Source organism: Diospyros lotus, chromosome 7, assembly GCF_014633365.1.
Source record: "Diospyros lotus cultivar Yz01 chromosome 7, ASM1463336v1, whole genome shotgun sequence".
Classification (NCBI taxonomy): domain Eukaryota; kingdom Viridiplantae; phylum Streptophyta; class Magnoliopsida; order Ericales; family Ebenaceae; genus Diospyros; species Diospyros lotus.
Genome location: NC_068344.1, coordinates 18,701,994 through 18,716,135, shown reverse-complemented (window position 1 = coordinate 18,716,135; position 14,142 = coordinate 18,701,994). Strand labels below are relative to the sequence as shown.

The window sequence follows — 14,142 nt, the reverse complement described above, 5'->3', positions numbered from 1 at the left end:
AACAAATGAGAATACCCTACATATATTTTTTCACACCGAAATAAGAAAAATTCATGCAAGTCATATAATAAAGAGATGTGTCTCAAGAGTACAAAAAATGCTCCTTAGTCAGCCATCTTATCATAAACTTGCCTAACAACATTCCACAATTTTTGAAAGAAAAACATAAAATAAATTCATGCAAGTCAAAATAAAAAGATACGTCTCAAGAGTACAGAAAAGTACTCTTTACTCAGCCATCTTATCATAGACTTACCCTCCTTAGAGGGATAAATTAAATTAATCGGACCCTTTTGACGCTTGCTTCCAATTGCCTTAGACCAGTCTATCCGAGGCTCGTAAGGGTCGTGCTGTGGAACATAAGCGTGTAATTTCTCTAGTAGCTCCTCAATGGTGGATGCAGAAACGAGAATATTTCTTACAGAAAGAGAAATGAACTTTTGTTCCACAGCCTGATCAAGAAAAGAGAGCACAACCCATAAAAAAATGGTTAATATTTAAAAGTCCAATGGGTTTGGTATGGAGATTGCTCTTAGCCCAGGAGATTATACAAAAAATTTCTTCAAGTGTACCAAAACCTCCCGGTAAAGCAATGAAGGCGTCTGACTGATAAATCTTACAAGCCATGCGCTCAGACATAGAAGTCGTTCTTATAAGTTAACCTCGTGTATACCTGGAAATCTATGGATCAGCCAAAGGGATTGGCATAACACCTACCACATATGATTGCCCAAGATGTGCAGCCTGTGAAACACATCCATTCAATCCACGACTTCCCCCTCCATAGACCAAATTAATTTTTCTCTCTCTCAATTTTATGCCAAGTTTGCTTGTTGCAAGTGTGTAACAAATATCGCTCCCAAGTTGAGAGCCACATAGTACACATATTGTATTGATTCGACGAACTGGTTGGCCTTCCATTTATGTTAGTTCTTTATGTACGCCTTAAAAGTAAAACTGGTTAAAGAGGTTTGGCAGTCAAAAGTAACTACATAGAAATTCAACAATAACATAAACAAAAATCATGCATATATACAAGTAGTTGTGATTGTGGTTCACATCTTCCTCTAGTTTTACGTCCAGAAACAGCTTAAACACCTTCTATGAAGCGGCGATAGGCTTCCCATCCAATTTTCTTATAGATTGGCCAATAGGGTTAATTATTGTTAGATTCCCAAAACTATAGCATTGGTGGTCATTTCTAAATTGGGTCCATAAAGCAAGAATTTCTCGCTGCACTATTCCACACGGATGCGTCTCAAGAGTCAATCAGATATCATCTAAAGACTCCTTACTCAGCCCATCCTTTATGAAACAAATTTTATCATCTCGATTTATGGAAGTAAACCCCATAGATTTGCATTGTGTGTTACAAGTCCATTGAGCACATTTGTGACAACCATTTAATCTTTTCACTCTTCTTTTTTTCAAAAAACTACTCTTTTCTAATCCTGAAAAATGCTTAAAACTAGGTAAGGTTTCGCCAAGAAATAGAACTTTTGCTTCAATTAACCAGCGAATATCCTCAGAGATATTTTTATACATCAACATCCGAAGTCTTTCACACCTAGTGGCATAAATCTTTTTTAAATCATTTTGTGGGAGAGATGAATAGTACTTGCAAATTTTCAAGAGCTGAAGATCCATTTTTTAAAACAGAACTATAGTAAGAGAAAAGTAAAACAAAATAATGAATCTTACAAAAGGAACGAGAGTACCTGATCGGAGAACAACACAAAGGAGAGAAGATTGAGCTCAAAGAAATATGGCTTACCTCATGCAGATATGGGGTCTCTTATAGGGCTATGGAAGTCACCATTCCAACAACCACACTTGGCTCGAGGCGTGTCACAAGTGCAGGGTCACATTTGGCGTCTCTTTTTTCAAAGTTCGGCGTTTCTTTTTCAACGTTCGGCGTTTCTTTTTCTTTATAGGGCAATGTGTTGTTTACTTTATAGGGCAATATGATTCCTCTGCCCAAAAAAACAAAAGTGGTTGTCATCAGCGTTAAGTCTGTCTCCCTCTTATATCTATATATATATATATTTTAAAAAAAATAAAATTTTTATTTTATTATATATATTTTTAATAATTTTTTTAATTTTTTAATTTTTTTTTGAAGGGGCCCAATAAAATCACATATACCACACAAAACAATTCCTTAAGTACACCTTACCCCCCAACTTGAATTGCACATTGTCCTCAATTGGCAATAATAGAAAAGATAGAGGATAGGCATATCTGGCTGTCATCAATGCATGAATATGTGACGTTTTCTTCACCCTGAATAGCTACAGGGGTTGTTATTAATGTCTTGGACCTAGAGACATCCATTTAACCTAAATGGAAAGGTGGTCTTTTAACGTCAGATTCCCAAACGATACGAAACCTCTTTTACTTATTTGATGGTGGATCCCCTAAATCCACACTTCCTTCGTCTTCCTCATAACTATACTGATAAGGTTTCAACCTATGACTATTGACCTTAAGGCATTGCCCTGACTCTTGATTTTCAATTTCGAAAGCCCCATATTTTGAGATGGACTTGATTATGAAGGGGCCAACCCATCTTGACTTTAATTTTCCTGGGAATAAATGCAATCAAGAATCATACAAAAGTACCTGTTGCCCGACATAAAAGCTTTTCCTAATGATGTGTCGGTCATGCAACTCTTTCATGCGAAGCTTGGCCAGTCGTGCATTTTCAAATGCATCATTTCTTATTTCATCAAGCTCATTTAATTGGAGCTTCCTAGAGAGGCCTACTTCGGTCAAACTCTTATTAATTCTTTGAATTGCCCAATATGCTCTATGTTCAATTTATACGGGTAGATGACAAGATTTACCATACACTAATTTATAAGGAGACATTCCCAAGATCGTTTTATATGCAGTCCTATATACCCAAAGAGCGTCCACTAATCTCAAAGACCAATCTTTGCGATTGGTGGCAACGGTCTTTTCTAGGATATGTTTAATCTCCCTATTAGGTAGCTCAACCTGACCATTGGTTTGGGGATGGTATGGCGCGGAAATCTTGTGCAACACACCATATTTTTTCATGAGACCTGCCACGACCTTGTTACAAAAATGGGAACCCCTATCACTAATGATCGCTCGTGGCATCCCAAACCGACTGAAAATGTTCTCCCTTAAAAATTTCACCACAATCCTATGGTCATTGCTCCTTGTCAGGATTGCCTCGACTCATTTGGACACATAGTCGACAGAAAGTAAGATATACTCATACCCAAATGAACTAACAAATGGACCCATAAAGTCTATACCCCAGCAGTTAAAGACTTCTAACACCTGGATTGGTTGTAATAGCATCATGTTTCTCTTTGATAGACTGCTTAGTTTTTGACATTGATCACAAGTTGAACAAAATATGTACACATCCTTAAATAATGTTGGCCAATAAAATCCACTTTGTAGAATTTTTGCAACTGTTTTCTTGATGGAAAAATGGCATCCACAAGCAAGAGTGTGACAAAAATTTATGACACTTTGTTGTTCATGATTAGGGATGCAGCTGTGAATGATTTGGTTAGGACAATATTTGAACAGATACGGGTCATCCTAGAAAAATGTCACCACATTCCTAAATTTTTTTTCTTTATCTAGTTTGGACCAATAATCTGGGATCTGTCTAGTGACTAGATAATTTGCTATGTCAGCGTACCATGAAAATGTGAGTGGTTCAGTTTGAGTGTTTGTTTGAAACAATTGTTTGTCGGGAAAGGAATCTTAGATTGGGTTTTCAAATTGATTAAGATTTTGGCATGGTAGACGAGACAAGTGATCGGCCACCACATTTTCTACCCCTTTTTTGTCTCTGATCTCGATATGGAATTCTTGTAACAATAAGATCCATCTAAGGAGATGGGGTTTTGCATCCTACTTTGTTAATAAATATTTAAGAGCAGCATGGTCAGTAAAAACAATCACCAGTGACCCCACGAGGTAAGACCGAAATTTGTCTAAGGCGTAGACAACTACTAGCAACTGTTTCTCTATCATTGTGTAATTCTTTTGGGCCTCATTAAGAGTTTTTCTAGCGTAATATATCACATAAGGTTTCTTGTCTTTCCTTTGCCCTAACACGGCTCCAATCACGTAATCACTGGCATCACACTTTAGCTCAAATGGTAGGGACCAATCAGGGGACTGAATGATGGGTGCGGAAACGAGTGAGTTTTACAATTTCTCAAAAGCAGTTTGACACTTACTGGTCCACTTAAAGGGCATGTCTAGGGCTAAAAGGCGATATAAAGGTCTGGCTATGGCACTGAATGAAGCAATAAAGCGCCTATAAAAACCAGCATGGCCAAGAAAAGACCTAACATCCCTCACATTCTTTGGGGTGGGTAATTTTTGAATTAATTCAACCTTAAACTAATCGACCTCAATACCCTTAGAAGAAATAATGTGTCCTAAGACACTTCCTTGAGTGACCATGAAGTGACACTTCTCCCAATTTAGCACTAAATACGTTTCCTTGCACCTCTCCAAGACTCTTTTTAAATTTTTCAGACAACTGTTAAACCTGTCTCCATACACTGAGAAGTCATCCATGAAAACTTCCACCACATTCTCTACTAATTCACTGAAGATGCTCATCACGCATCTTTGAAATGTTGCAGAGGCATTGCACAGACCGAATGGCATTCGTCTATAAGCAAATGTCCTGAATGGACAAGTGAATGTGGTCTTTTCTTGATCCTCTAATGCGATTTCAATTTGATTATACCCAGAGTACCCATCCAAGAAGCAGTAGAAGGCATGTCCCACTATTCTCTCTAAGACCTGATCCAGAAATGGAAGCGAAAAATGATCCTTCCTCGTCACGGAGTTGAGCTTCCTATAATCAATGCACATACGCCATCCAGTCTGGATGCGAGTAGGGATGAGCTCATTGTTCTCATTTTCTACCATAGTGATTCTTGACTTCTTAGGTACAACTTGAGTCGGACTGACCCATTTGGAATCTGAGATGGGGTAGATGATACTTGCATCTAACAGTTTAAGAACCTCTCCCCGGACAACTTCTTTCATGTTCGGGTTCAAATGCCTTTGCATTTACCTTATAGGTTTCGCATTTTCCTCTAAGAATATCCTATGGGTGCAGGTGAGGGGGCTAATGCCATGTAGGTCAGAGATGGACCATCCTATAGCTTTTTTGTGCATTCTGAGGAGATATAGTAATGCTTCCTCTTGATGCAATTCTAGACTTGATGAAATCACTACTGGCAAAGACTCCATTTCACCTAAGAATGCGTACTTAAGGTGATTCAGCAATGGTTTTCTCTCAAGTTGGGGTGGGCGGACCAAAGACGGTGGGGTTTCATTCCTAGGTAATTTCAATGGCTCTAGGCCAAGCATCAATTGTGTGATCACCCTGGCTGACTCAACGTTAGGCTCTATCCCTTCCGAAGTTTGCTTCTATAAATTATAAATAACATGCTCATAAAGAGCCTGCTTAAAGTATTCTTCACTTAAGGTCTGGATTAAATAAACTTCCTCCAATTCTATTTCATCATTTGGTTGCTTAGCTACCTTGAAAACATTCATCTCCACGTCATATTCCCAAATGATAGTTTCATGATCCCATTCCTACAATTGGTGATAGCATTCGAAGTAGCAAGGAATGGTCTCCCTAGGATAACGGGAATAGGTGACTGAGGACCCTGGTGGGGCTGGGTATCTAAGACAATAAAGTCCACTGGGAAATAGAATTTGTCCACTTGGATTAGGACATCCTCCACAATCCTGCGAGGAACTTTTACTGATTGGTCACCAATTGAAGAGTGACCCTAGTGGGCTTGAGTTCTCCTAACCCTAGTTACTGATAGACATTGAAAGGCAACAGATTGACACTAGCCCCTAGGTCAAGAAGTGCTTGGTTGACTTTTTGGCTTCCAATTATGAAAGTAATGGTAGGACATCCTCGGTCCTTGTACTTTGGAGGGGTATTGAATTGAAGGATAGCACTTACTTGTTCCGTCAGGAATGTTTTTTCCCGCACATTGATTTTTCTTTTGACTGTACAGAGATCCTTCAAAAACTTAGCATATGAAGGTGTTTACTTAATTGCATCCAATAAAGGAATGTTTATCCTTACCTGTTGGAACACTTCGTATATGTCTGCGTTTGTTTTATTTCTTTTTGATTGGGCTAATTTTTGAGGAAATGGTGGTCGAGGTTCAAATTTGGATCTCTCTTCAATACTCTTCCCTTTTTCCTTTTGCTTTCTCTCTTGCTCTCTTTCTTCCTCCTCGGCTTTCTTCTTACCCTCTTTACTTCCTTTATTCACTTCCTCATTATTCATTTCATAATGCCCTTGGTCTTTTTTACTAGTGGTAGGCCACACTGTCCTAGGGTGCTTAGGTTTCTCAATTACTTTGCCACTCCTAAGGACAGTGACAGACTGGACTTGTTCATGATTCTCTCTAGATGACCCTTCGGCCCTATGGGCTTGACCTACGGGGTTCGGACTTGGTTGTGAGGGAAACTTCCCTGGTTCTCTAACACTCAAGGTCTGAGTCAACTTAGTCAGCTGACTTCTCATATCTTCTAGAGCCCTATTTGTTTGTTCTTGAAACTTGGCTACTTGGGTATTAGTTCCTATTTGACCTTGCCTGAATTGTTGTAGGGTGTCCTCTAGAGATCTCCAATGAGGAGGTTGATATACACCAGATGACCCTTGGTTTGGTTGGTAAGATTATGGCTGTGAGGGGAATGGTGCATGGGGTTGGGCGGCAGAATCATTTCTCCATGAAAAATTAGGGTGATTACGGGAGTTTGGGTGGTACGTATTAGAATTAGGATTGTACCCTGAGTAGTTCCCACCCTGATTCTGATTTTGATAAGGCTTACCCTCTGTGTGACGTGGTTGTGCTCTAGACGCTTGGCCATATAAGACCTCTTTAAAAGCAGGAATGGTAGGATAATCTTCTGTCATATGGCTATTCGTCTCACAGACCACGCAAAGGACTTCCACCTCATGGATGACCTTGGTTTTTTTTAACTCTAATTCTTCCATTTTCTTTGTTAATGCTATTAACTGGGCATTGATGTTATCACTTTCACTTATTTGAAATTTTCCTCGAGGCTGTGGACTGACATGCTCTCTTGAGTCTTCCAAAGACAATGGACTTACCTCCCAATTCCTAGTATTCTCAGCTAAAGTGTCGAAAAAGTGAAAAGCTTCTTCGGGTGTCTTCTCGTAAAATTCACCATTGCACATGGTCGAAACTAACATCTTAAGGTTGGGTGTCAAGGCACCATGAAAAAAACTAACCACCCGCCACTGCTCAAAAGCATGATGTGGGCAAGTAAGAAGTAAATCTTTGAAACGATCCCAGGCTTGAGCAAATGACTCGGTGGGTTTACAAGCAAAGTTCATCATTTATCTTTGAAGGGATGCTGTCCTATTGGCCGGAAAGTATTTCTTTAAAAATTTAGTTTGCATTTCTCTCCATGTTCCTATTGATCTCGACTCTAATGTGTTCAACCATATTTTAGCTTTGTTTTTTAATGAAAATGGGAACAATTTTAGCCTCACAGTATCTTCATTGACATTCTGATCGACACAAGTGCCATAGATCTCTTCAAATTCTCTCATGTGAGTGTACTGATTTTCCGAATCCATACCGTGAAAAGTAGGTAACATTTGAATGGTACCCGGTTTAAAGTTGAATCTATGATGGTTAACTAGAAGTACAATGCAAAAGGTAGTCATTTGCCTCGGAGGGTGCAAATAGTCCCTGAGAGGTCGAAGCATTTTAGCTTCCAAGGGATCTTGATCAGGATGATTACCCCCTTGAGCAGACATGTTATCATTTTGTTGAGACATTAGAGATTGTGAATGGACTTCTTGTTCTAGCACTCTACCTGATCTAAGTCTCATACACTGTTTAGTAACTAAAAGTTACCTAACAATTTTTTTTAAGTATATAGATTTTTTTCTTATCTTTAAAATATTTATTTATTTATTTTTGTTTTTTTAAAAGTAGTAAAACAACAAAAATAACACACTAAGTTACCAATTAATCTCCCCGGCAACGGCGCCAAAAATTGACTGCTATGCTACCCTGCACATTTATTTATCAAAACTACAACCAAATTCATCAGACGTCAATCTTCTTATTAAAGCAGGTGTAGGGCGATTATACTCGCCAGTGTGCAAGTGTGCGTGCAGTACAATTTTAAATTTATATTTCAGTGAGTCCGAGTCGATTCATCGGGAGATTATTTATGGATGAAAACAAAGATCACAAAATATTTGAGTTTAGGAGGTGATTAAATGATTTAAAGGTAAGAATTAAAACTAAACTAATACTGAATTTAAGCATCTTGGGTCAAGACAATTTTAGTGCCAAAACCAATTAATTCTCGATTTAATAGAAAAGATCAGTAATTTTCATCTGATTTGAGTTTTGCAGATCTGTCAGTAATTTTAGTTCAAGATAATGGTAATTCTTCTTTAAGCAATATCCATACATGGCATGAAAATTCTAAGTTAAGCAATTACCATAAATTGAATTATACTCCACAGATAGATTTTATAGATACAGATTAATCATTTGGGTTTGGGTATGAAAACATTTCCATGTCTAGCAATCTCCATACGTGGCATGAAAATTCTAAGTTAGGCTTATGCTCCAATCCAAACTCAAAGATACACCATACACACACTACTTGAATTAAATTAGATTAATATTACACATTTGAAGCGTAGCTTTCTTTGGGAATCATTAGCGTTGGACACTGTCCTTGCCTTAACCCAAGATTGGATTAGCTACTTATCTTCATTTGAAAATAAATTGGCAGGAATTTAAATGACAATATTTAAAAGACAATTTTTCAACCGACCATATAGGCGGTATATAATTGAAAGACAATTTTTTAACCAACCATATAGGTGGTACATAATTGAAAGACAATTTTTTAACCGACCATATAGGCGGTATATAATTGAAAGACAATATTTAAAGACAATATTCAACCGACTATTATATTTTATTTTTTATTTTTTATATATTTTTATATTAATATTTTTAAACATGCACAAAATCACAAAATGCATAATAATATTCAATTTAAACTATTTTAAGATCAAAATAAGGGTAAAATTATAACAAAATTTTTACAAAATTGATCACTAATCAAACCACAGCCAATTTTAGCCACAGGGTTGCATGAGGGATGGTCAGGGGAACATCTTTTGTAAAGGCATGGGCCCACGGGGTTAGCCAAAAAAGTAAAAAAATCGATCAGAAGTTCGATTGGATTATCGCACACCTGCAACTCATTTTTGCGGTTGGGTGAAGGTGATTCGAGGGTGATTTGAGGGAATTTTATGCTCTAAGGGGCATGTGTTGTTCGGCCAAGGGCATTTGGAAGCTCGATTTTGCCTATAAATAGGAGTTCCACGATGGCCAAAAATGGAGAGAAATGAAGCTTCAAATCGAGGGTTTTTTCGAATAAATTGAGAGTCAAAACCATGGGGCTTTTGTTACCCATGACTTGAAGATCAATTCTGGAGATTTTGGTGGCCAACGAAGCAAGATCGAACTGGTTTCGAAGCTCGTCGGAAAGAGGGAGGTGGTCCGCCTGGCAGGACATTCGAGGCCCCAGTTGGATGTCTTTCGGTGGTCTTTTCAGGCCTCAAGAGGGCCCATTTGGATCGACTAGAGAAGGAGGTTAAGATGGCATTGGAATCTCCTAGCTCCGATGTATCGGCGTTGGAGAAGAAGGCCGGTGTGTGGCCTTCACGTGCTGCCTTCATGGGCAAAACCACGCGCCAGCATGTGGGGGCACGTGCAAGCTCAGAAAAATCCAAAAAAAATGTAGAAAAAAAGAGAAAAATAATTTATGGGGGTTTATGTAAAAAGTTTTGAAGTTGGGCTTCCCGATGTCTCAGTTTTTGCACCGAATAGCCTTATTTTGTTTGAAAACCCAGCATCCAAGTAAGTCCAATATTTTTCCTTTGAATTTCATTGGATATTATGAATTATTGTGAAAAGATATTCGAGAAAATAGTCTCGAGGGTATTTATTAGGATTTTTAGAGGGCAAAATGGAAGAAAATGAAGGAAAATATCTAGAAATTGGGGTTTTGAGATATTTATTGATTAAATATGCTTTTTATGATTTATGTGCTCAAGAAAAAGTGATTGGTGCAACTTTCGAGAGTTGACACGAAAATTAAGATCGGGCACGCATATCGAGGTGATGCACCTTTTTAAAAAATTCAAGTTTTATCTCTAAAGGTGAGTTGTCCTATCCTATATGATATGATTGTTTATTATGCATGATATTTATGAAAGATATGAATTCTTATATATGCATGATACTTATGAAAGATATGATTCATTTTGTCATATTGCATGGAAAGTCGTGATATTTGCATGGCACGATATTATTGTCATATTGATATTTGTGCATGGGAATGGGATGTCACCCTAAGAGTGTAGCCGAAATTCCCCAAGGACAATTGATGGAACAATGTTAGGCTTATCCTGTAGAGGTTCTGGATTCTGCCAAGGGTTCCGTGCCGGGCTGGGCCTGGGAAGTTACACTAGAGCAAATGATTGTTCATGTATTTGCATCATGCATTCACGTACCATGTTTTTAAACCCTCACTAAAAGATTCATCTTCTAATTGGGTTATGCCCCTAGAACATTCAAATGTTCCAGTTAAGACTTGCAGATATGGCAAGGAGATGACTGAGACATAACAGCATGTGATGACGTGGCCGATGGGTTTGGCGAGTTGTCCCGGTATTTGCTTCCTCATGAGGATTCAGGATATATTATTATATTGATGATCATGTATAATTGTTATGATTTAATGTACTTTTGAGGCATCATTGGATTGTATCATTTGAGTTATTTAGTTGTTATCGCTTGATGATGAGTCTCCATGTAATTAAGTATTTGAAGATATAATGGTATGGATTCTTATTTTATGATTAAAGTGATTTCGATTCTATACCATATTAGGTTTTGATTTTAACTTCCGCATTAATTATGATTACTTGTCTTAGCTTATTTATTCTTATTTAGTATGCTAGGAAGGTAAAACGGAATTGTCGGGAAATGGTTTATATTAAAAATATATATATATATTCCCAAAATTCTTAAGTTATTTAATGCTCGGGAAAAGTGGGGCGTTACATTACACATAGTTACTAAGTTTGTGAGTTTATTGTACCATGACTCTCTCTCGGTCAGGACGTTGAGTGACAAAAGAATTGTATTATATGGTAATCATCAACTGTAATTGGCTCGCTTGAAGTTTGACTTCATTGCCTACTATATTGTGCTGGATCATTGCTAGGCACTTCCCAGGACCTTTCAAAACATCACTAGAATATGGAGAGATTCTCATGATAGGTTGAGCTATTTCGGTCGATGTCAAAAGGGTTTTCGCATTATCTGATTGCTAGTTGATGGTGAAACTAAAAAGTCACACACCATATAGTGTGGCATTTGATATCGATACTATGCACCAGTTATGTCTCAAACATCATTAATAGTTAATGGTGGTTTATAAAGATGTCATTAAGTGTTAATGACTCAATTGATTAAAAGTTAATGAATCGGCGTGTGGTTTCTTTAGAAATAGCAAGGAATGTTGACTACCTCAAGGTTATTTTTCCATCTGGTGGAAATTAGTTGACCACCTGTAAATAATTGGTTAACCATTTTTGCTGCCAAAGCTGCAGATAGTGCCTTCCACCTGTCACTCAATTATAAGGGGTTAGTGGAAAAATTGGGAGGTATAAATTGGGAGGAAATTACAAAGGGGTTTTATATTGCTTGGCATTTGCTTCTTTATTTTTTTCTATTTTTTTTTTTTTGAAATTATAGAGCATAATTGTTACGTGCCTGAAAATTATAGAGAGTCCAGGGAGACACACGGATGCTAGTGAATCAAATTCCTTAGGCTAGCACATGATGAGGATTGCGACATGGTACCGGGTTGCTAGCTAGGTGTGGATAGATTAGGCCTTCTATGCAGTGAGAAGGAATCAATCTCAATGTAGAAACAATTTCTACACCCACCTAGCATCGAGCTACAAGTATGTTATTTATTACATTTTATATGATGAAATATCGTGTTTCTTACATACCTAAGTTGTGTATGATATGTATATTTATGACTTTTGTTGTGCATGGTTGATGTGCAAAAATTTTATATTTACCTACATTTCCATACAACAATTCCAATAGTGGTATCAAAAGCCTTAACTTGGTATTTAATGCATAGACGATGATTGTATGTGTCAAGTTTTATGAAAATTATTGACTATGCGTAGGGTTTCGACTGACTGATTTTGTAGTAAATGCTTTGGTTGTGTTTTATTATAGAACTAGTCGACCGCTTAAGGACACAGTCAGTAGTTTCATATGCGGAATCAGTTGATTGCCTGTATTGTCCTGGTCGACCACTTCTATCAAATATGTTGTGGCAACATGCTTTTACATGCCAAATGTTGTTAGTTGTGTGGGTTACCACATTAGACGACGATGTGAGGATGTTAAGCATGTAGTCTTGAATGCCCATATGTAATTCTTGATATATGCATGGATGTTATTCAAAATTGTTTTATCAGAAGCAGAATGGTTTGAATGTATGAATGTTTGGGATGAACATGGGCTTGAATGTGAATTAGTGAATGTTATAGGAGCTTCATATTAATTCATTTAATATGTAATAATTTAGTCATTTGGTTATGTAATGAGACATAATTAAGTCTAAAGTAGTTTCTTTTAGTCTTTGTTTTAAAAATATTGTAAAAGAAGACAACATCAAGGAGATGATGGATAAGACGTCAAGAGTTGATGGATTCTCAAGACAAGAAGTGGCAAAGCTAAGAGCACTTCATGTCATGTATGATATGATTGAGGCATGGCTTAAACCTTTGAAGCTCGAGTTCAATCTATGCACAAGCCCCTGATCATTCTATTTATTATGTTTATGCATCCTTATTCATTTTGTCTTACATATGATGTTTGATGAGATAAATGGTTTTATCAAAGAAACCGTATAAATTTAAGAGGCTCTGGAAATCTTTCCATGTGAAAAAGAATATTAGATTTATGCGGTGAATCCAATTCATCGTGGCTTTCTACTATCATAAGAGTTCATCAATCTAATTGGGTGTGACCTTAGGGGGAGCATTTTATGTGCATATAAGTGAAATCATTCTCTATTGATTCTCTTTAGTTTTTCTACACCTTTGGTATGCTTTCTAAGAGATATTCTCTTTCTTGGAAGAACAGATAAAACTTAAGATGTCCCTACTCTATGTGTTGCTTATTGATACATGTGTAAAATGCTTGTGTTGTTGTCTGACTACAATATTAATTATTTTTTTTTTTGTGGGAGATCATCTTGTTGAAGTATATGTGTGACCCTTTGTCATGTGACTTATGATGGGAGTGTGTCTTGGCAACAATGAAGTCTCAGGAGGACTTGTGTCTCTCAGGATGGCATGAAGGTTGTGACTCTTTGGATGGCATGTGGGAGTCTGGAAGCGTTTCGGGAGTGAGTCCTTTGAACTGAATGACTGTTAGGGTGATGAATGAGTCTCAGGATGACGAATGACACCCAAAGTGACGAATGACCTACTTAAAGTGTTGTTTCCATGTGATTCACATGTTTTTTATATTGTGACCTTAATTTTTGAAGTTATAGTTTTACTCTACCTTTAGGGTGATTCCTATTTCATGGGATCTATCATTTCCTTCTTTATCGGTTGGCTATGTGTATCTTAAATATATTTCTACCACTTGAGAAGTTCTAATACTTTATCCTAAAAGAAATAGATTGAATATGTGTTACATGAATAGGATTAGTATTGTGGTATCCTATCTTTTTGAGGAAGTGTGCTACATGGTAAAGTCTAATGAACAATCACATTACACGTGCTATACAAGTATAATGAATTAAATTTCTTAGCTTATCTAAGTAGATTCAATCCATGTTGAATATCTTACGATCACTTTCTCACCTCATAAAAAGCTAAATATCTAGTTTAATAATTACCAAATAAAGGCTGAAACAAAAACAATTAAAATATTGTTATATCAAATTTCTCTCAAAAAGAAATGGAGATTTTTTTGAGTA

General features: G+C 37.1%; 2 protein-coding genes across 2 annotated transcripts in view; one reads left to right on the top strand and one right to left on the bottom strand.

The window, feature by feature from the left end:
* The window catches only part of LOC127805592 (homeobox-leucine zipper protein HDG5-like), a 30,106-nt gene extending 25,048 nt beyond the window's left edge, over positions 1-5,058 (bottom strand). The window contains exon 1 of the mRNA XM_052342344.1: positions 4,550-5,058. Coding sequence (XP_052198304.1) covers positions 4,550-5,058 — 509 coding nt within the window. The remainder of the gene's footprint in view (positions 1-4,549) is intronic.
* LOC127806114 (uncharacterized) overlaps positions 1-14,142 on the top strand; it is a 137,824-nt gene that overhangs the window by 102,571 nt on the left and 21,111 nt on the right. The window lies entirely within an intron of this gene.